The 23,439-nt window shown below is 35.9% G+C and overlaps 1 protein-coding gene and 1 long non-coding RNA gene across 2 annotated transcripts; one reads left to right on the top strand and one right to left on the bottom strand.

The window, feature by feature from the left end:
* The first annotated feature begins 15,391 nt into the window (after positions 1-15,391).
* On the top strand, positions 15,392-16,526 carry LOC113301374 (putative expansin-A30). The gene is made up of 3 exons (XM_026550146.1): positions 15,392-15,635; positions 15,764-16,079; positions 16,182-16,526. Exons 1-3 carry the CDS (start codon positions 15,440-15,442, stop codon positions 16,501-16,503), a joined length of 834 nt encoding a protein of 277 aa, XP_026405931.1. The 5' UTR covers positions 15,392-15,439; the 3' UTR covers positions 16,504-16,526.
* Positions 16,527-22,618: 6,092 nt separating this feature from the next.
* LOC113304306 lies at positions 22,619-23,160 on the bottom strand. The gene is made up of 3 exons (XR_003338138.1): positions 23,062-23,160; positions 22,831-22,891; positions 22,619-22,701 (listed from the first exon to the last, which is right to left on the bottom strand). It is a non-coding gene; the product is annotated as an uncharacterized LOC113304306 (long non-coding RNA).
* Between the last annotated feature and the right edge of the window lie 279 nt (positions 23,161-23,439).

The raw sequence follows: 23,439 nt of genomic DNA on the forward strand, positions 1-23,439 counted from the left end.
TGTAATACACAAGTGAAATGCACGCTTCTAGGTTTGTTAACCGTACCCAAACCTGTACATTGTTGGTTCAACAATAGTTAACCAAAAGGTTATCCATATGAGCATTTCATACCAACCATATTCTTCTTCACCATAACTAGTTCAAATGACTCAAATGAACTAGTTAGATAGTTATTCAATTGCAAGGAAATCTTATGTACTACACAAGACACAATTGAAGTAAAGATGATTTGATTTACTCGAATCGGTTCATGAACTTTATAGCCACAGTTTGTAAATTACATTTCTTTGTCTTTATAAGTTTAAGTTCAAAAATCATCTTCAGATATATAACCTTCTTAAGTTCGCACACTAGGTTCGCGGACTTAAGCAACCGGGCAGAGTTTACAACTCCAGCAGAAAATCTCGGCAAAGACTTTCCGCCGGTTTGCGGACGCAGCTAGTTTGTCAACTCCAGCAGAATTTCTCGGGATGAGAAGTTCGGCAGTTCACGGACTGAGTTCGCAGACTTGGAAACAAGCCATTCTTCCGGTTTTTCTTGATCAACAAAGTTCGTAAACTTTGGTTCAAGGGATATGACTTATGCACATATGTGTTTCCACAACAACACTTATGTCCATCATTGGTTATGTAATATGAAGTCTCATTCCAACCTTGAAACATTATTAGAGGACGTTATATATTTGTTACACCATTTCTCGTCAAAGCAATTTTCAAAGTGATTGAAACATATAATGACTTTCGTCACTAGGTAAAGATAAACATGGTCTAAGAGAAACGCTTACCAACACATATTTCGAGATATAGATAGGCGAGGTATACTCGGATCGAAATACCAAATGTGTATAATCTAAGTCTATATATAGCATACGACTTTTTGTCTCAAGAAGTAAGAGATAGAGTAGATATACTTTTGAGTGACAGATAAGTTCAAGTCTTCACATAACTTTTTGTCGAGAAGTTCCACCGGTTCCTTGAGTAGTTCTTCTTCTTGTATGATGAATCTCCATGAATTCCTTGAGCTCAAATACACTTTCTATCCTAGTCTGAGACTTAGCTATAGTAGACTAGAAATCAAGACTTATAATTTTGATCACTAACATTGAAAAACATGCTTGAGATAGTAACGCATGCGAGTTCGACCGAGCAATGCTCTAACACTCTCCCCCTTTTTCAATTTTAATGACAAAACTATCAATACATATGGAATACAAAAAAGATAAAGAAACTTTAGTAGCTCCTATTCCACATGTCTAATCTTCAACATTCCTCGAAATCTTCGTCACTTCCAAGTACTCCAATGATCCCAAAGGTTGTAAGTTTAGCATCACCGTTGTTGAAGATCCGTAGCTATAACAATGAGAAAGCATCGGTCTCGATCATTGTTATACAATGTCATAGTATTATTACACAGTGTCAAATTCCAATTGTATCACAACTTCAACAATAATACTATGGTGATATGTATCACTCCCCTTAGTCAATACTCCATCTCACATGGAAACCACTCCCCCTTACACAATGATACGAAAACCATATGTATTTTTAGTGTGAACTACATATTAATTCTCCCCCTTTTTGTCAATAAAATTGGAAAAGGTACAAGAACAAGATCATAATGAAATTTCCGTAAGAGACATTTCATGACTAAAAGAAAATACATACCATCTAATTTAGATGCAATTATATAGCCGAAGCTAATAACATACATCAAGGAGTTTAAAGATACAAGATAACCCCTTTAAAATTCCACATCCGCACACCGTTCAACATATGACCATTAAGCACAAGTTCAAAAGAACTCTCCCCCATTCGATGTCATTCCAAGGGAACAACAAGAGCGACCTTAATTTCAAAAGAAAAGAAGGATTTTGATTGGACACCAAAAACCATGAGAATGATTTTCTATATCCAAAAACTCAACCAAATTAATCACAAGTAAACCAATGATTAATTTAATCGGAATACACAATCAAATTAAACACAAAAGTGATCAATTTAATTGAAAATGCTCAACATAAGATAACTTACGGATCTACGACTAAGTTAACCATAAGAGAAAGATTAGCTTAATCGTCCATATACTCAACACAAGAAAAAAAACTTATGGAGTACTGCAGTATACACATAAAATATGGTCAGGGATGATCAATACTGCGGAAAATACAAGGATTCATTCTATCTTCAATCACTATTTGCATAACTATTTATGCCGAAAGCCCCACAATTCTTCTGATGCAGGAGACTCGAACATTATCACCACTGCCTGTAACAACAGCTGCTTCAACCATCGACAACAACCAACACCATTCTTCTTTGCAGCTGTTTTCTCAACTGCGCCGATTCAGCACCAGACAGACCCACTTCCTCGTTACATCTCAAACCCATATGAAATCAGCTGATCGAATTTCAGCTCAAGACAAGAATTTCACCACAAACCCATCATTACTCAGCCGATTGGAAGCTTCACTCCATCTCCATCCATTAACCACGGATTCATATCCGTTCGCATCTGCCCTTCAGTTCATTTCTCAGTCACCACCGTGTGCACTGCAACCCTGTAAATCCATCACAAACAACACTAGCTACAACTCCATTTAGAATTCGTCTTTAGTTGACAAGAAATCGCACCACCACTAGTTGCTTATGTATATAATGAGAGAAATTCCAATAGTTGAAGCCTCCGTCTCGTCGCAGCGGCGGCGGCTTGAGGAAAACATGAAGCTCAGATTCATTCTCTCGGACAAAACTCGAGTTGCTTTCTTTAGAAATGAATTTCTTCTGTTCTATTTCTCTACAGCTGCTAGTGAGCCGGGCTTGAGTGGTGCTGATATATAAACATACCAGGCCAGCCACATTTTAAGCTCTTTTGGTGTTGCAAGTTGCAAATGCAAAATATAACTCCCACTTCAGCCGTTTATTCTTCCGGAAGATCGAATTCACTTGTACTTTCTACAAAAACACTAAAATAGTATTATTAGCCAAAATATGGAGTCCTAGCTAATATAAACATGGGTATAAGATGTAGCACTTGCGTCCTTATCAATAACGACAATCAATAGACATCATTCTTATTCATAAAAGATTTTAACCTATCTTCCATCAATAATTGACAATATAGGCTTAACTTTTGTATTTGTCAAAAGTCCATTCATTCTTTAATCAATACATGAATATCGACAGCAAACGACTTTACTTTTGACAAAGTATGGGACAAACATAGTTCACGGACGTAACACCAGTATCCCATAACAAATTGCAAATATAAAATCATAAAGATTAATACTGCAAAAATCATCTCTCAAATAGTTTTTAGAATTTAAACCAATAAACCTAAAAACATGAAGATGAATACGTTTGGCAATAGCTATTTGTAATCACAATAATTGCTATTCCAAACTCTAGTAATCCTTCTCAAAAAACAAGAAAAATTCTCATAAGAAGTTTCTTAGGAATTAAGACAAACTCGTAATGCACAAATTAGATGATTTGTCCTTAAAGGGCAGAATCAATCTTTTTCGCTTGGATTTACCCCAAGAATATCTACCAAAGGCGTATAAAAAGATTTTCTTAACAAAGAAGAACATACAAAGTCATTAAGGACCATGCACCATAATTCACATAAAATGATTGTGAAATTCAAGAATCCCATAGTGATGCGTACTACTGGCCATTCTTGAACTTCCTTCTTTGTGATTCACCAACAACATTCTTGTAAAATCTACAATGATCTTAGAAGAGTAGTACTCCAAGAAATCAGGTGCCCAAGTCCAAGAGAAGTGGAACAAGTGCAACGAAACGGAGCAAAACACTCAAAAAAAAGAGACAGGACAAATACCAATCTTAACTCATCCAAATTCAATAATTCTCATATCCATTTTGAAGATAATTCAAAGAGGAAGAGAATGCAAAAATATTGAGGTCATTTCGAGTTCGGACGAAGAAGTTACGGCCAAAACAAGTTTACCGGATATCGACGACAAGTATGCATACGGATTTGTAAACAAATTTTCAAGTCCGCGAACTTAAACCCCTGTAATTTTATTTTAAAAGATGTTATGCATACCTGGTAGGTGTACCATGAAGTCCAAACATCCCAAACTACTATTTTCAAGCCTAAACATTTAAGAACCTTAAACACAGATCAAGTTAGGTAGAAAAGAACGATAAGAAAGGTACGTGAATCATTATAAGTTCTCTAAACAAATAAAAGCACAAGTCTTGCTCAAGTTTATAGACATAACTTTTTATATGAATCCAATTGAATTCTACAGTCTTACCGAACATAATCTGTGCGCCCCAATTTTCGTGCTTCCCTCACTGTATACATAACAGGGCATTCCTTGGTGAGGATGCACTTACAACACAATCAAGTTGTGTTGGGGTGAACAATGTCTTGTTCACCACAATTGACCTTTGGATTATCATGAAAGGGATCACTTTTAGAGACTTTCACATCCAATTCCATTTTTCCAAAAAACTTGTTAAGTTCCAACATCATGGATACTTCCTTCTCCATAGTCATGGAATTTTCTGGAAGATCATTCCTTTTCACACTCAAAGCATCATTATCTTTCTTTGGTACCCACTTCTGAGTGCGTTTAGGAACAACCAGAACTTTTTTCCCATTAATTTCTTCAAGGTTTCTCGGAAGAGAATTGGATTGACTATTATTTTGCAAGTTAGTCTTTCTCCAATTGGGAGCATCGGATCTTGTCTTAGTCTTTAAGAAGTTATCCTTTTTATAACCATTACGATTGTGAAAAGGCTTCGTATAACGTTTATAGGCAAATCTAGGTTTTTGACAGCAACGATTCCTTTGCCTAAAGGTTGGAAAGTTACAACCTGTAATGTTAAGGGGATTAGCCTTAGCATATGATCTTGGTTTCACAACTTCTTGTGATGCCCAAACAAGAACATCATGAAGTTTCTTATTCCTTATATGAAAACGACATCTCCTTTCCAGGTGACCTTTATTTCCGCAATAGTGGCAAACATAAGGAATGTTCTTACCTAGATCCGTATGTGCTGACTTTGGAGGTTGATATTCTTTGATCTTTCGAACCTTAATTGCCGGTGAAGGTGTTTTCACTTTTTCCATCAGTGGAAACCTTTTGTTGAGAAGAATCACTAGCCTTGATAAATTTTACCTCTTTGCTAATACTTGGAGCATCTTTTCCCTTATAGCCCAATCCTCGTATATCACGATGATTTTTACTTGCTCCTAACATAGTGGTTAATTTGCTTGAACTAGTATTGAACTTTTTCAACTCATCTTCCAACATCTTGATTTTATCAAGAGCAGCAGCTAAATCAGCCTCAAGGCGTTTTTTTCGAGCGAGACAAGCACTTTCTCTGTCATTAAAACTAATTTGTTGAGAATTAAACCTTGCTTCATATTCTGCAAGTTTCTCTTCCAACAAAAAGTACTTTTGATAAAGATTATCACATTCAAGTGACTTCATACGTAGGTTTTCCTCAGAATCCTTGAGGATCGATTCGTTAGAACTATTAGAAAAATAAACACATGCGTAACATCTTCTCAATTTCTTGTTTTCTCGACAGACAGGAGGCAGAAGAGGTGAGACATGGGAAGTTGTAATGTTCTTCATCTTCCACGAATCCAAAAACTTAACATACTCTGAGACTTCCTCATCAACATCTCTATCAATATCTGAATCACCTTCATCAGAAAGTTCATCCAGCTGTTATTCTAGGAGAGTTTCCTAATCAACAGTTTTTACATCAAGAGAATGTTTAGATATTGACTTAGATGTGATAGTTCTCTCAGGTGAATCCAAGCTTTTAGAATCATCTGGTAATTTCTGAACTGGTACGTTATTAGAGATAGACTCGTCCATAATTAGATCACTACAAACACAGACTTATAAGGTCTTTAACGTGTTTGCCTGCTCTGATACCAATTGAAAAGGCGGGGGTCTAACAACACCACCCAATATTTCGCTTAGCAATCTATATGGATAAACTCGAATATACTTTTAAGATAATCAACAAGACTCAATCAATTAAAAGTATATCAACGAGTTTATATCTCTCTTCTTGATTTGATTTACTCAAGCAAGAACTGCGAGTTCTAATCAAATAAAAGGAATAACTTGGATGGTACCAAATACCAATATACAAGGATCAATCAATGACAATCAACAACCAAAGGTTGGATTACTCTAATTGATGATCTAAACGCATGACCTGTATTATTTCAATTATAAAGATAAAACAATATAATGCGGAAATAGAAATAACACAGACGCCAGAATTTTGTTAACGAGGAAACCGCAAATGAAGAAAAACCCCAGGACCTAGTACAGATTGAACACACAATGTATTAAGCCGCAACAGACACTAGCCTACTCCAATCTAACTTCACACTAGCCTACTCCAAACTAACTTCGGACTGGACTGTAGTTGAACCCCAATCAGTCTCCCACTGATCCAAGGTACAGTTGTACTCCCTACGCCTCTGATCCCAACAGGATACTATGCACTTGATTCCCTTAGCTGATCTCACCCACAAATAAGAGTTGCTACGACCCAAAATCGCAGGTTTTGACAATAAACAAATCTGTCTCCCACAGACAAGTATATCAAAGGATCAATCTGTCTCCTACAGAAAACCCCTAAAGTTTTTGTTCCGTCTTTTTATAATAATCAAGGTGAACAGGAAACAATTGATAATCCGGTCTTATATTCCCGAAGAATATGCTAGATAAATCAATCACCTCACAACAATCTTAATCGTATGATAACGAAACAAGATGTTGCGGAATCAAAAACAATGAGACGAAGATGTTTGTGACTACTTTTTATATCTTTCCTATCGGAGATATTAATATCAAGCCAATCAATCTGATTGTAATAGTACAATAGAAGATGCAAGATCAGATCACACAACTACGATAAAAGTAGTATCGGTCTGGCTTCACAATCCCAATGAAGTCTTTAAGTCGTTAACCTGGTTTTAGAAGAAGAAAACCAAAGGTTAAAGGAGAAATGACTCTAGATCGCAAACTAGTATCACACGTGAAGTGTGGGGATTAGTTTTGCATAGTTGCTAGATGTCCCCTTATATAGTCTTTCAAATCAGGGTTTCTCCTTGGTCATAAAGCAAACAATATCCACCGTTAGATGAAAACCTGATTTAGATTCAAGCTAATATTTCTCAACCGTTAGATCAAAAACTTATCTTGTTATACACAAATGAAATGCACGCTTCTAGGTTTGTTAACCGTACCCAAACATGTACATTGTTGGTTTAACAATAGTTAACCAAAAGGTTAACCATATGAGCATTTCATACCAACCATATTCTTCTTCACCATAACTAGTTCAAATGACTCAAATGAACTAGTTAGAGAGTTGTTCAATTGCAAGTAAATCTTATGTACTACACAAGGCACAATTGAAGCAAAGATGATTTGATTCACTCGAATCGTTTCATGAAATTTATAGCCACGGTTTGCAAATTGTATTCCTTAGTATTTATAAGTTTAAGTTCAGAAATCATCTTCAGATATATAACCTTCTTAAGTTTGCACACTAGGTTCACGGACTTAAGTAACCTGGCTGAGTTTACAAACTCCATTAGAAAATCTCGGCAAAGACTTTCCGCCGGTACGTGGACTGGGTTCGCGGACACATCTTGTTTGTCAACTCCAGCATAATTTCTCGGGATGAGATGTTCGGCAGTTCGCGGACTGATTTAGCGGACTTGTCAACAATCCATTCTTCCGGTTTCTCTTGATCAACAAAGTTCGCAAACTTTGGTTCAAGGGATAGGGCTTATGCACATATGTGTTTCCACAACAATACTTATGTCCATCATTGGTTATGTAATCTACACTCTCATTCCAACCATTGAAACATTCTTAGAGGACGTTATATAGTTGTTACACCATTTCTCGTCAAAGCAATTTTCAAAGTGATTGAAACTTATCATGACTTTCGTCACTAGTTAAAGATAAACATGGTCGAAGCAAAACGCTTACGAACACATATTTCGAGATATAGATAGGCGAGGTATACTCGGCTCGAAATACCAAATGTGTATAATCTAAGTCTATATATAACATACGACTTTTTGTCTCAAGAAGTAGGATATAGAGTAGATAGACTTTGAGTGACAGATAAGTTCAAGTCTTCACATACCTTTTTGTCGAGAAGTTCCACCGGTTCCTTGAGTAGTTCTTCTTCTTGTATGATGAATCGCCATGAAGTCCTTGAGATCAAATACACTTTCTATCCTAGTCCGAGACTTAGATATAGTAGACTAGAAATCAAGACTTATAGTTTTGATCACTAACATTGACAAACATGCTTGAGATAGAAACCATGCGATTTCGACCGAGCAATGCTCTAACAGATGATGAACAAGATCATTTCTCCCCTACAAGCTGCCTATGTACCTGGTAGATAGATTTCAGATAATATACAACTAGCTCAAAAGATAATTCATACCATGAGGAACAAAAAGGAAAAGAAAAACTTTCTTGCATTTAAGCTAGATATTTCAAAAGCATTTGATAGGATTGAATGGTCCTTTCTTATGGATGTCATGGAAAAAATGGGTTTTTGTGGTGAATGGTGTCATCTCATCATGCAGTGTATTAGCACCACTAAGATATCTATTCTTCTAAATGGAGCTCCATGTGCTGCTTATAAACCTACAAGAGGCATTAGACAAGGATATCCCTTGTCTCCATATATTTTTATTATTTCTATGAAGGCTTTCTCCAGGCAATTTCTTAATGCTGAACAGAATAACAAGATTGGAGGCATCGAAATTGCACCAGGTGCTCCTTCTATTTTACACTTGTTCTTTGCATATGACTGCTTGTTATTTGAAAATGTTGATCTTCATAATGTCAATAATCTGCTTCAAATTATTGAAGAATTTGGTGCTGCCTCTGGAAAAATGGTGAATTTCACAAAGTATAGTGTTTTCTATAGTGCTAATGTTCCACAAAGATTTTGGAGAATTCTTACTAGAATATTGAAAGTACTTTACATGAATCCTGTAGATAAGTATTTAGGTATGCCACTGTTGATTGGGAAAAGTAAGAAAAAATGCTTCACACATTTGCTTGATAAGGTGAAAAATAGATTATCTTTATGTAGAAGCAAAGCTATGGCACTGTGCAGTAAATCATTAATGATTAACACTGTCACAAATACCATTCCTTCTTATACAATGAGCTTCTTTCAAATTTCTAAAGATATTGTAAAGGAGTATAGTGCTGTGCAGAGGGACTTCTAGTGGGGTTTTGAGGACAAAAAGGGTACATATATTACTTCATGGAAAGATCTGAATCTGCATAAGGATATAAGAGGACAAGGATTCAAGGATATGAATATCTTGAATCAAGCTCTTTTCATAAGAGCTGCATGGAGAATTTGTACAAATTCAGATGAAGTTTGGGTCAAATGTATGTCAACAAAATATTTCCCCAGCACAAGTATGTTACATGCTACAACAAAGAAAGATTGCTCTTGGGCTTGGAGAGGATTGCAGAAAAACATGGATTTCATCAAGCAACATAGTTGCTGGCGTGTAGGTGATGGTTCTCATATAATGATTTGGTTATATGTCTGGATTATAGGCATGGAAGTGCCACCAACTCCAAGACTGGAAGTTGTGGACAATGAAAATTTTGTCTGGGTCAGCGAGATCTTTCTTTCAGATGGCAGGGAATGGAATGTTGATTTGGAACACTACCTGTTTGATCAATATACAGCTGAACTGATTCTAAAAATGAGATTATCAACTTATGCAACCAATAAGTTGATCTGGAAGCTCAACAAGAATGGAATATCCACTTTCAAATCTGCTTATAAGAAGTTATTTGAAGATAGTTTAGGCTCAAGGCAGTTCTCAATCTTCATACAAGGTACCAATATAAAATGGAAGGAATTCTAGAAAGTCAATACTTGACCAAGAGTTAAACATTTCTTCTGGAAATGTTTAAATGATATTTTGCCTACTAGAGCCAGATTATCAAGACAATGTGGGTATATAAATAAAATTTGCGCATTATGTAATCAACATGAAGAAAGTACAATGTATATCTTGTTTCATTGTTCTTTCTCAAGGGCAGTATGGATGGAGGTACCAGGAGGAAGTTAAGCACTAACATGGAGGTTTAGTAATATTGCTGCAGTTTTGGAAGATTGGATTATGTATTCAACTCAACAGCAAAGTCAAAGTAATTGGCTAAATCTGGCCATGGTTGTTGCATGGAGTATATGGAATGAAAGATGTGAGGTGATCTTTCAGAATAAGAAGGCTATTAGCTTTGCGCAATATCTATCCTCTCTCTCTGACAAAGCAAGAGATTACAGTCATACCACTTCAATTCTCTTATCTTCAACTGCAATATGGAAACCCTATGATAGTCCATATCTTATCGTTAATTGTGACGCTTCTTATGATGATAACACTGGACTAACAGGTATATGTGTGATTTTGCGTGATTTTGCAGGAAACTGGAAGGGATGTCTCACAAAACATTATGAAGGAGTAGCAGACTCGAAAAGAGCAGAATGTTTAGCTATCCATGAAGCTGTGGTATGGTGCAGGGAACTACAAATCTCACATGCAATGTTTGAGACAGACTTGAAGAATATTGAAAGCTTCATCAACACTTCATCACCAGTCATAAAATGGGAAAACGAAGACATTCTGCATGATGTTATTCATTTCATGAAGTTATTTACAAATTGGAAGTGTCGTTTTATGCCTAGAAAATATAATAAACCTGCAGATGAACTGGCTAAGTTCAGCAGGAAGTTTAGCGTAACTCAGCTTTGGCTTGATACCCCCCCTGATGTAGTTGAAAGCTCGCTTCTGTCAGACAATATTTTATTCCATGGTCAATAAAATCTTTAAATGTTTGCATCAAAAAAAAAGTATTACATAAGCTTATTCCTTTAAAATCTATAGAACTCTTAGGACAACTATTCTTAAAGGAGATAAAGTTACGATTCATTTATAAAAGTAAAAATTTGACTACCATGATTTTACTCTATCTACTCGAGAATACGCCATATCATTGCCTAACTGGTCATCCTTTTCCTTCATCAAATTTGTAAATTTTTAACTCTATTTGGGGAGCTAATGTCATGGATTACCTCAGACAACTTATTTCGGTTAGAATTTTCATGACTGCTAATGGGATACCAGTTTATTTGTGAGTTAGTTAGTCTTCAACATGGAATATAATTTCTCCATGTAGGATGAAATTCCATTGAAAAAGCTCCAATTACGTTTAATGTCCATACACCGAAATCTTTAATCAAAACTACCTAGTAACTAGTAAGTTACTTTGTAAGTCTCGTATAGCATGTTTGGATATCTTAATGAAAAGTTATTAAAACAAAAATCAATCTCAGAAGTTGGAAGCTTGATTCACAAAAAAATAACTTTTTCTTATAGTTGAAAACGCGGGGGTACCAAAATACACCACAAACTTTTTCTTAAGCAACGTGTATGGACTAAACTCAATTACAATTTCGAGAGTTAAAACTTAATCAATCTCAATCAGAAATTATAAGAAGAGCTTATATCTACTTCTCTCAGAATCAGAATGTAAACAAAGACAAGTCCGTGAACCTGATTATTTCGTGAGAGTACTTGAACAATTCCAAAGATCAATATCCAAGATCAATCAAGTCGTATCCAACAAACAAAGATGGATATATCTACTTTGATTGATTTACGTACAACTTGTGATATTTCAATTATAAAGTCAAACAATATAATGTAATAAAAGAAACAACACAGACACCAGAAATTTTGTTAACGAGGAAACCGCAAATACAGAAAACCCCGGAGACCTAGTCCATATTTGAACACCAAATTGTATTAAGCCGCTATAAACACTAGTATAGTATCAAAACTTCGGACTGAAATGTAGTTGAGACCAAATTAAACATTCATAGAAATTTAGTTACAGTCGCACTTCTTACGCCTCTTGAATCCCAGCCGAACTCCGCCCAATTGATTCCCTTAGCTAACATTCTTTACAACATAAGAGTTGCTTCAACTCAATTGAAGACTTTAAACCAATCTGCCTCCCATAGATAAGCATGTATGTGATTTCAGTTCTGATTAAAGATCAAGGTGAGATAGGAAACCTCAAAGTTCGGTCTTATGACTCCCGAAGAGCAGCCTAGATTACTATTCACCTCACAAGTAGATACTTGCGGAATCACAAAATCTGAGATGAAGAAACTTTGTGATTTCTATCTATCTTGCCTGTTGGAGAAAATGGCTCAACAATCAAAGCAAGGTCAAGATATGTGAACTATTAAGATAAAAATAGTTGATTTGGCTTCACGAATCCTTGGGTGAAGTATTTTTAGTCGCCAAAACTAAAAAAGTTTAAAGGAGAGGACGACTATAGTTCACAACCAGGACACAAAATATATAATAGTGTCAAGGATTGAAAAATCCCAGTTGTTTGAGGTTCTCCTTATATAGACTTTCACGGTCAAGGTTGCTTTGGATTTAAGTTAAGTTAGCTTTGGAATTAAGCAATCAATAATCACCGTTAGATGAAAAATTTGACTTGAGATTAACATAATAGAATATACACTCTAGTTAGGATGAATTACCGTAACCAAACTGTGTACAATGACTTGTTCATGAAAGGTTAGCCGAAACTAGCCAGTGGAACAATAAACTTAACCATTTTCATATAATACTTTAAGACTTTAATCTTCACTCACACATGTGATCAAACATGTATAGATAGTGTTTTTACAGAGTTGTTCAAATGTTGATCATTTCATAGAAATAATTCTGATGCATCTGAAAATATTCGACATGGTAAGTACGTGTACTGTATTCATGTTTGTGACTATTTTTGTCATAGTACGTGTATCGGGTTTGTATATTCTTAAGACAAAAACGGTTCGGCAAACTACATATCTTTTCCGGTTTGCATACTGGGTATGCATACCTTTTCCGGTTTAGGATCTTTTCCAGTTTGCATACTAGGTATGCGTACCTTCCTGGTTCACGAGTCCACAAACTTTTTTATGGTATGGATACTGGGTATGCATACCAAAAAGTCGCTGCCGAACTATAGCTACCGGGTACGTGTATTGGGTACATGTACTGCGGCTCCGGACTTATAATAGTTGTCCCAGTATGTGAACTGGTATGCATACTTTCCTGTATGCAGATATACAATAATTCTATATCTCTCTAATAATTAATTCAAAACATTCCCGAATAACATCAACGACACATATCACTGTTCCATGCTATCTTCAAATGATTAGATCTTGAATCATAATTTAGGTCATAAAAATATATTGTTCTTAACCAAATTCATCAAGTATGACAAAATGTTCTTAAGCTTAGTCAGCATATTTCAAAAATGATAATCAAGATAAACTTGACTCAAATTTTCTATTATGCATGTAGTGTTTAATTTAGTTATGCGACATTGTCTCATAGATAGAAAGGTGAAAACTTGAGCAATATGTGGTTCAGTCTTCACTTACCTTTTTTTGAAGAAGTTCTCCAAAAGCTTCGGTTGATCTTCGCCTTCAAACAGTAGAACGCAATGATGTCTGGTGCTCAACTACACACTTTTATCCTTATCCGAGACTTGACTATATGTAGACTAGAAATCAAGATATAATTTTGATCAACTACATTTGACAACAAGCTTGAGATAGGAACACTTGTGAGTTCGACCGAGCAATGCTCTAACAATACTCATTTTGAAATTGTGTTCCTAAATTAATTTCTCACTTTTTTACTTTTTGAAGTCGAAAGCTAACTTCTAAAGTATTATCCAAACATGTTATAAATACATCAATAACCAGTGCGCTTAAACATATCTCATGCTCTTTTACCTCAACCAGATGCATCATAAGGAAGCATCAAGAATGACAGTGAAATTTATGCTATATTGGACCAAGTTTTGCCTATTCCAAAAATGTAAATAAACGAATAAGCAGTATACTGAATCTCAGATCTTTTTCTGTCTCGGTTGGGACCAAGACACTATTATAGTTTTGTATCTGGAAGATTATTATTGAAATCTCAGTGAAATTTTGGTTTTAAATTTTATACCTACAATTTTTATATCAGTGGTTTCTATTTTTATACCTGTCTTATTGAAAACAGAGATATATTTATATTTTATTGAACTTACGTATCTTTGATAACCCCTCCTTGCAAGTATAGTTATGAATTGTCCTCACAATGGGGGATTATTTCTCTAAACAACAATTATATTTACACAGATTAGTCAGTGCTAAACTTGCTTTAGGTAAATTTTCTAAGCTACCCCCATATGAGTGCTAAATTTCCTAGAGCATCTAATTTCGATTAATTCAGCTGATTAGTCTGGGTTTATTTCGGTTGAAATTTCGTATTGAATATCGTATTGCCGATATAACGTGGTCCATCTCGGCTGAGTGCTGAAAGTGGTATTTTCAGCGGTATCTCAGCCATCTCGGCCGATATTGACTACATTGTCAGTAAGAAAACTTCCCAAAAACCGTTTAATCCCAAAATAACCCTCAAAAAGAAAATGGGGAGTTTTTTGGGGAACGACGGGTCTCAAACAGAATGCCATGTCACCCAGTATAAAAGGTATATGTGAGATGCTGTATTGGAGGAGTTGTTTTCCAAATGGCTTGTTTACAATTTTTGAATAAATTAAAATTTGTGCGAAAAATATTTTTACTTTTAATAAAAGAGAGATCTGATAAACCATAAAATTTGTACAGTATTCTAATATATTTCCTTTACCATTATTGAACTGAAAAAAAAAATGTAGTATCCTAGTATGAATTTCCAATTGCCTTTAGTAACTATTTACATTTGTAAAACTTATGTTGATCGAGCAAGAAGAAAGAAAAACATCGAAATAAAATATTGGTATACAAGAAATTTTTTCTTGCAATTATACAATTTCTTTGACAAGGAGGAATTGCCATTTTCAATCTACATTAGGTTAGTTGTGTTCACGTCATTAACCGGCCCATGAATATTTCAATTTTCTTACTTTTTTTGTCAACTTGAAATTAATAATCGTCAACTAAACTTGGCCTTTATCAAGAAATAAATGAAGAAATGATTAAAAACCACTAATGAACATCTAATATTCTAAGTTATTCTTAATCATCCACTTATCCTCCGGTCGCTACACTTTGTACACTTTTTCAATCAATGCAATACGCATTTTCCTCCTATTAAAAAATCCAGTGTACCTAAAGTACTCAGTTGACATAGAAAGGACTAACATACATGGGTGTCCACTAAGTACGGATGCCTTAATGTTTACCTGGTGCCTATATATAGAGTACATTCCGTAGTGTAGTTCACATCAAAACTAAACTGTCCACACAAAAACGATTTACCACTTCTAAAAGCAGGGTGTTCAAATATACCTCTCAAACAATGGCTTTCTTTTTCTCCTTCAGCTCCTGCAATTCCATTAATTTCTTGCTTATCAGCATCGCCTTAAGTTTGCTGATCGCGGAACCAACAATTACCCAAGCTGCAACTTATGGGTCTGTCGTTAAGTTTCGTGCCTCCTCATGGAAATATGCACATGCTACATTTTACGGCGATGAAACTGCTCGTGAAACAATGGGTATGTAACCGATATAAATGAAACACAATGACGTTTATGACAAAGGATGCACATATATATTAATTATGCAACCCTTAACTAAGCAATTTCATCTAAATCTTATATGTGCCGTTTTGTCAATATTGCAGGCGGAGCTTGTGGGTACGGGAACTTGTTTGACAGTGGATATGGGACCAACACTGCAGCATTGAGCACAACATTGTTTAACAAGGGCTATGCATGTGGAACTTGTTTCCAAATGAAGTGTGTTAATTCCAAATGGTGTTATGGAGGTTCCCCATCTATAACTGTCACTGCTACAAACCTTTGCCCTCCCAACTGGTATCAAGATAGTAACAACGGTGGATGGTGCAACCCGCCTAGGACCCATTTCGACTTGGCCAAACCTGCTTTCATGAAATTCGCACAATGGAAAGCTGGCATTGTCCCTGTTACATACCGCAGGTACTTATATCATAAGTTCGAGCACATTGGTAAATGAGATTTACTCATTTTGCTTAATTACAACATTTGTTTACTTAACATGGTTATATTACTGTTTTATAGGGTACCCTGTGCGAAACCTGGAGGACTTCGATTCAAGTTCCAAGGAAATGGGTATTGGTTATTAGTATATGTAATGAACGTTGCTGGAGGAGGAGATATATCAAACATGTGGGTGAAAGGAAGTAAATCAGGCAAATGGATCAGTATGAGTCATAATTGGGGTGCATCATACCAAGCATTTGCAGTTTTGGGAGGACAATCTCTTTCATTCAAGGTTCAATCTTACAGTACTAAAGAAATCGTTACAGCTTCATATGTAGCACCTGCTAACTGGTATACGGGAATGACTTATAAGGCTAAGTCTTGGGAGAACTTTCACTAGTGAAAGTTGGTGCATATGACAGGGAAAATAAGGATTTCTCCCTTTAACCAGAGGAGTTAGTTTTTACGATTTTCAAGGTTTTTTTTTTTTTTTTTTATAAATTACAATGAATGCCCCACGGACAGTCGACCTTATTCTTAAGACTGACTGTTCGTTTGCGAGCTTGGCGAGTTGCGGTACTAGTGAAATAAGATTATTTTTGTATACGCATTCTCTCTGTTGCGCAATTTTTGTTTCAATTTCCTTAAGATTTTTGTGGTATGATTACATTTTGTAGGTTTCCTTTAAACTGGATTATAAGGGAAGGGATGTTTGCAACAAAAAAAAAATTGTGAATCCCTTGTAGTTGCTGAAAATCCCACAACTACACCTCCGTTGTAACGATATTAACACAAAGCTTAAGTCATGTGTATCAACTCAAACATTAATGATATTATTTACCACTTTGACGCTAATATGATTTTCACAAACACTTTGTATTGAATGTATGGAGTTCTTACAATGATCACAGGATGAACTTATACACAACAATGGAGAAATATAAGATGAATGCTAAGTTCTAATAGTTTTCTCTTGGTTCTCTAGATGATTTTCTTAGCACTTGTCTCTTAATTGATCTCTCTCTTTCTCTATCATTTTTGAACCCTTATATAGGCAAATATATCAGTAGAAGACAACTAAGGTTCACATGCAAGATCTTAGTTAACTGATCTTATTTCAGTTTTTCTTATTCACCAGGCTTTGGGAAGATGTCGCTATCCTTCACGCTATTTGCTATGTCTTTCGCACATCCCTTTTGAACCGATATTCGCTATGTCTTCATCGCATGATTGTTTCTTCGTACTTTTTCTACATTTTCGCACTTATATTCTTCGCCTTGATCTTTGATTATCATAATAACTTCGTATTTGGAGCTGTCTTATCTGGGGCGAAGCTGAGTTATGTCTTGTGCGATATTTTGCCCATACATTTTGCCTCTTCTCGCGTTTTTCTTATGCAAGTGGAATAATGCGAGAATCCAAGCTTCGCATTTGTGACTTTTTTCCTTCTTTTTCCAGACATCTCTCCGGTTTTTTCGTATGATTATTTCCACGTGCAGTGACTTCACCTTTTCTCGATTTACACATTAAAGTTTCAATTCTTGACCGGTTACTGCTTCATTCAGTTCATCTGTTTCAATAAATACTTTCGAAGAGAGAGATTCATCTTCTTCACCTTATTTCTTCCTCTTTGCTTCGAAAAAACCTATTTTCATAAAGTTCGTTTGTTTGAGAGATTTACCGCTATGTCGAGCCAATCCACTATCCCTTCTTCTAATGAATCATCCCCCAGTAAATATTTGTATTTTGCTTGAGTTTTTGCCTGGATTTTTTTTCTGCCGCTGTTAGTGTTCTTGGTACTTCGTTTAATTTTAGTATTCACATACTTAAATCTGTTTCCTCAGACATAACCCATCCAAACCTCCGGTGAATCCTGCTGGTGACCAGAAAAGAGTGACGAAAAAGGATTCTCGAAAACGGAAGCTTTCTCCGGGTAAAGAGGGTTCTTCTCAAAAGAAGAGAGACTCGCGCAGTAGGGCCCTCGTGCATGTTGTGAGTCTCCTAACGCTGATGCTATCGGCTTCTGTTGCACAAGCAAAGGGCGAGATGACTGCTAGTCTTTTGCCTTGACCTCTTTCTACACTTGCTCCTGATCGTGCTTATGAAGGCTCTTCTGCGGCGATAGCATGCTCTTCTCCTGATGTTGTTATCGCGAAGGATGAGTAGGCCGCTGGTTCTGTTATGGCTAATGCGGCTGCTGAAGCGTCGCAGTGGTCCGAATTAATTTCTATCACACTAGATGTGTCGCCTCCAAAGACTGATTCTTAGCCGTCCCAACTTTTCAAGCGCGATAAACTGATTGTTGTTGAATTTGAGGTAAGAGTTTCTCGTATTGGTATCATCTTTTCTCCCTTTATCTGTTGGTCTCGTCTCTGATGATCTGGTTTTGCAGGAATTTCGTCGTCGTTTGGTTCAGACAGAAGAGTTTTGCAAGTCTGAAAAAACTATAGATGATCTAAGAGAGCAGCTGTCCAGACTATCAGTTGAGGCGAAGGATGTTGCCAAATTTCGTGCGAAGAATGAGGAGTTTAAAGGTGAGGTTTTGCGAACTTTAGTATTTTCCATGTACATTTTTGCTTTTGTATCGCTCTTCTCGATTTTAAGCCTTTCGTTCTTAAGCTCTAAACCGAAAACGTACATCCGAGCGGTATGAGTTTGAATTTCCCGCGAAAGATGCCAGAGGCGAATGCGTCACCTTAAAGGCTCAAATTACTCAACTAGAGAATGATCGCTTATGCTTTCATAATCGAGCAGTGGGACTTCAGATTGATAATTTTGGCTGGCGTGCTCGTTCAGATCAACATTGTTCCTCTGGTCAACTTGCCAGGGCTCTAGAGGTGTCCAATATGCTAAATCGCCCTCTTCTGAACGAGACTCGGACCTTGTCGGATGACAATCACGGTTTGAAGGATAATAAGCTTTCTTTTGATGGCGCGTATTATAGGCTTCACCGAGATCGCAATTTATTAGAGAGTTCTCTTCGATCTCAAAAGAATGTATCCGATGATTTGGCTTCGAAGTTAGCGAAATTGTCGGAGGAGAGAGATGAGGCTCGCCAAAGTAGAGACAATGCATTAAAGTATCTGCAGATACTTCAAAATGTTAATCATTATCCTGTAGTTTCACATGATCATTGTGTAGTTGTTTCAAAGAATGAAGGTAGTCGCAAGGGCTGCCATAATTGCTGCCTCAGTGTTGTTTTTCTGTTTAAGTTTTGCCGTCCTGATACATCTTTTTCGCAGGAGAGGTTGCCGCACCGAAGAAGAAGCTTGCGGCTTCCCATGAGGAGTTGTCTAAGGCTCACAGAGAGCGGGATTGTTCCTCTCGGCGACTATCTACAGTTTCTTGTTTGGTAGCCCATGTCTCGCAGGAGCGCGACGATTTATGATGGGTGAAAGAGGAGCTGGAGCATTCTTATGCTTCTCTACATCAGGAATTCTAGTCTTTCGTGGAAGGGGCTGCTCGGAAATATTCCAAGGTGTCTTAACGACGTGTGAATGAGGAGTCTCAGCTCTCAGTTAACTGGGTTTGTGATAAGCATGGGCTCCCTCATGTAAATTATCCTCAGGTTCCTGTTAGCGATGGCGAAGAGGATGAAGATCTGAACACGACTTCATATCTGGGCGAGCATATTGAGAATGAGGAATCTGATCCTGCTGAAGCTGGCGATACCAGGAGAGAAGAAGACCGTACTCAAGCTGGTGGTGGTGATATCTTGAGTCAACAAGCCACTGATGGTGTTAATTCTTGGAGAAAGATGCTCATTCTGTGCCCGAGACCACTGATTCTTCTTCAGCTGTTCCTGATGCATTCCTTCTTAGATTTTTTCTTCTTTCTCCCTTTCTCTATTTGTGGACGTCTTTATAATTCGTTCTTGGATCTGGGTGCTCCCAAGCTTGGGGGGAGTAATTTGATTTTGATTGCTCCTTTTTATTTCTGTGTTCAAAAATGGGGCAAGTAATCCCAACTCTACTGCTATCTGTTATATGTATTTAAATTTCGAAATGCATCTTAGTATGTTTCTAGACATCTGACTGAGGAGATGAGAGCATATGAATTTTAGTATTCCCATACTTGCCTTTGCTTTCCACTTCCGAAGGGAGACTAGTATTCTATCATGTTACGCGAATATGGTTTATGTAAACGATACTTCAACAACGGTTGAGGGAGAATATTTGTTTAACAAATACTAGAGTACTACGACATTGAAGTTAGGTTTTAGAGAATACTATAGTAATACGAGTAGTAGGTAAGGTGGAAATTAAATTTATCTCTGTTTCCCATCATGCCATTCGTGTGTACGGGGTTATGCGTGTTTTTGGGGTTTGATACATGTGCCAAGCAAGTCTTTATTATGATTGAATATAATATGCGTCGCGTGGTATCATGATGACATAGGCATTCAAGTATGGGAAAATTAGGTTCAGGCCCCACCCATGGATAACCCATAATATGAGGCCCTTAATTAAAAGAAGTTTAAATCTAGGTCCCGAATTATTAAAAGACCTTGATACCCTTATGAATATTGCCAAACCCATAATTAAATAAAATTTAAATCTAGGCCCAAAATTATTAAATCTAGGCCCGAAATTATTAAAGTATAGTGCGAATGTGTAAACATAAGTTACATATGCATATGACATGTGTATCCAGAAGTTACACATCCTTATGGCATGTGTAATGCAAAGTTACACTTGTATATATATGCAAAAAATAGACATAAAAAAGAGTACATAAAAAAAATACATGTATTACTTTAATATTCATTTACAACAATTTTTTAGCATGTGTAACTAGAATTTACACATGCATCTGTCTAGTGTAATCGAGAGTTACATATGCATCTATCTAGTGTAATTGAGAGTTACACATGCATCTATCTAGTGTAATTGAGGGTAATATTAATAATCAACATCTGCAGATTGACACACCAATCCAAAACACCAATTGATCATCATATTCTTCTCTGTCATCTCAAGTCTTACGCAATCATACCTCCTAACTCATCTGCTCAGAGAGGGTAACCTGTAAAAAGATGGATAAATCAATATTTATGCATGGAAAGACTGACTGGTATTCCAGTATCAGACCAGAACATAAAAAAATATGAATGCATGACATAAGATATACAAATCTTAAGTTTCACACATATAATTACCACATGTAACCAGCAGTTACACATTCAATTGGCATGTGTAACTCGCAGTTACACATCCAATTGGCATGTGTAACTAGCAGTTACACGATTTCCGAATTTTGACATTTTTGCAGCCTAGTTAGATTGAACTAGCTAACAGGAGAAATCACAAAACATAAGAATGTTCATAACATGAACCTAACCCTAACTTTATTGAACCTGTGTTTACCATGTCAGTCGCCGTGTCGATGCACAAACATGTATACCCTTCTATATAGTAAAATATTTGACCATAATTGTTATAACAGTGCTCATTCTGTATAGTAAGTAAAATCCAAGATTTGATTCAACAATCTAAGAAACATGGCAACATCATTATATGAAAGAAGGAAAAGCATGAGCAGAAGAAAGATAACTATACAAGAAAAATCCCATATTTTCACCAATCAAAAATTGATTATTTGTATAAAAAAGGTCTGCAATCATGAAATAACAAGCAGTGAAGAAATGATAAAAAGATTAAGGTTCAATACCTTAACATATCAAGTAAGATCCACCACCATCACTATTGTAAGAGGGGAATGAAGTAGCTGAGCTAGAAATACAAGCTGAAATAATCATTCAAGAATAAAAAGTAAGTTCAGATTTTGGTCAACAAGCAAAAGTTAACAAATTTGAAATCAAGATAACGAAATCAAGATAAAACTGCTCTAAAAACTACATCAAAATCAGTATGTGTAAGTAAAAGTTACACATCTAATTAGCATGTGTAACTACAAATTACACACCTATTCAGGTTGTGTAACTACAAATTACACACCTATTCAGGTTGTGTAACTAGAAGTTACACATCTAATTAGCATGTGTAACTAAAAATTACACATCTATTTAACTTGTGTAACTAGAAGTTACACATCTAGAAGTTACATACCCACTCCATGATCATAGATCAACGTATTATGTTGTTTGTGCAGTTGCTCCATCAAACTTACCAATCGGTGTCTTCATATCACTTTCTTCTTTATTTCAGACCTCTCTCCTAAATCTTTCAATGAAACAAAAACATTTCTTAAATAACATTACACATCTTTTCACAATTGCTTAAATAACATTTCTAAGCCCGCGTCTGACAAGCATTGTTCAACAGTTGTTAAAGTTCAGCAGTTCTTAGGAATATGAATCACAGATATAAACATATTATACGCAAATCAACGATGCACAAAGTAGTTTCTTCTAGAAACTAAAGCAATGATGATTTTCACATATATTTATATCAAATTGAAAGCATTACAAGTCCACGTCCAGTATTAACTAAACATAGGAGATAAAAAATTTGTATTCCCCACTACTATTAGCTCATAGACAGTTGAAGGGTTAGGAAAAACTGTACATAATAAAACTGAGTGCACCACCGAGACCAGAATAACATGTCATGTGATTAGGTACTGCTAGTCCTCCTACCTACAAACATCAATTGAAACAAAAATAAATATTACTCTCAATCAAATACTAATTAAACCACTTTGACATATCTTAAATACAAATTGAGTTCATATGAAAACACATACTCCTAAATCCAGCTATACATACCTGATTTATAAAATTGAATCCACATACTCCTAAATTATTCTTCAACCCAACTGAAAATCACCTAATCAAAATGAACAAAACAAAAATTAAATTATCAAAAACAGATCAAGATTGGTTCCCATAGGAAATTAGATTGTGATAAAACTAAATCAAAATTGAAATCGAGAATGAAACTAAAACCGAAACGAGAATAATTACTAACAACAACAACAACTAAAAAACAAATCGTACCTTGATTCTGTTGCTATTCTTCCGAAACAGTGATGATTCTTCTTGATCTCAGAAATCAAAAGAAACAACAACAACTTCAAATCAGAAAACCTAACATGGAGTAGCTTTGAAACAACAAACTAGAATCAATTGAGAATTCGTAGATTGATGATCAGTTGTTAAATAAATTTGAACCAAATCATTCAGATCTGTAAATCCATTGAACAAAAATCGATTAAATCAATTCCTGAGATATCTTCGAATCAACTGAAAAATCCATATTTAATCGACGTAGATCAAATCTATTTATTTCAATCGATTAGTTCATTGAGCTATTCAATCAAAATCATCAACGAAGATCCATAAGCATCGTCATCTGAAATCGATGAAGCTAAACTC

Source organism: Papaver somniferum, chromosome 8 (genome assembly GCF_003573695.1).
Source record: "Papaver somniferum cultivar HN1 chromosome 8, ASM357369v1, whole genome shotgun sequence".
NCBI classification, from domain to species: domain Eukaryota; kingdom Viridiplantae; phylum Streptophyta; class Magnoliopsida; order Ranunculales; family Papaveraceae; genus Papaver; species Papaver somniferum.

Excerpts from the sequence above, each read along its gene's own strand:
- LOC113301374 (XM_026550146.1), top strand. The coding sequence starts at position 15,440 with ATGGCTTTCTTTTTCTCCTTCAGCTCCTGCAATTCCATTAATTTCTTG. Across the intron at positions 15,636-15,763 it reads AACTGCTCGTGAAACAATGG|GCGGAGCTTGTGGGTACGGG; the intron begins GTATGTAACCGA and ends TCAATATTGCAG. Across the intron at positions 16,080-16,181 it reads GTCCCTGTTACATACCGCAG|GGTACCCTGTGCGAAACCTG; the intron begins GTACTTATATCA and ends ACTGTTTTATAG.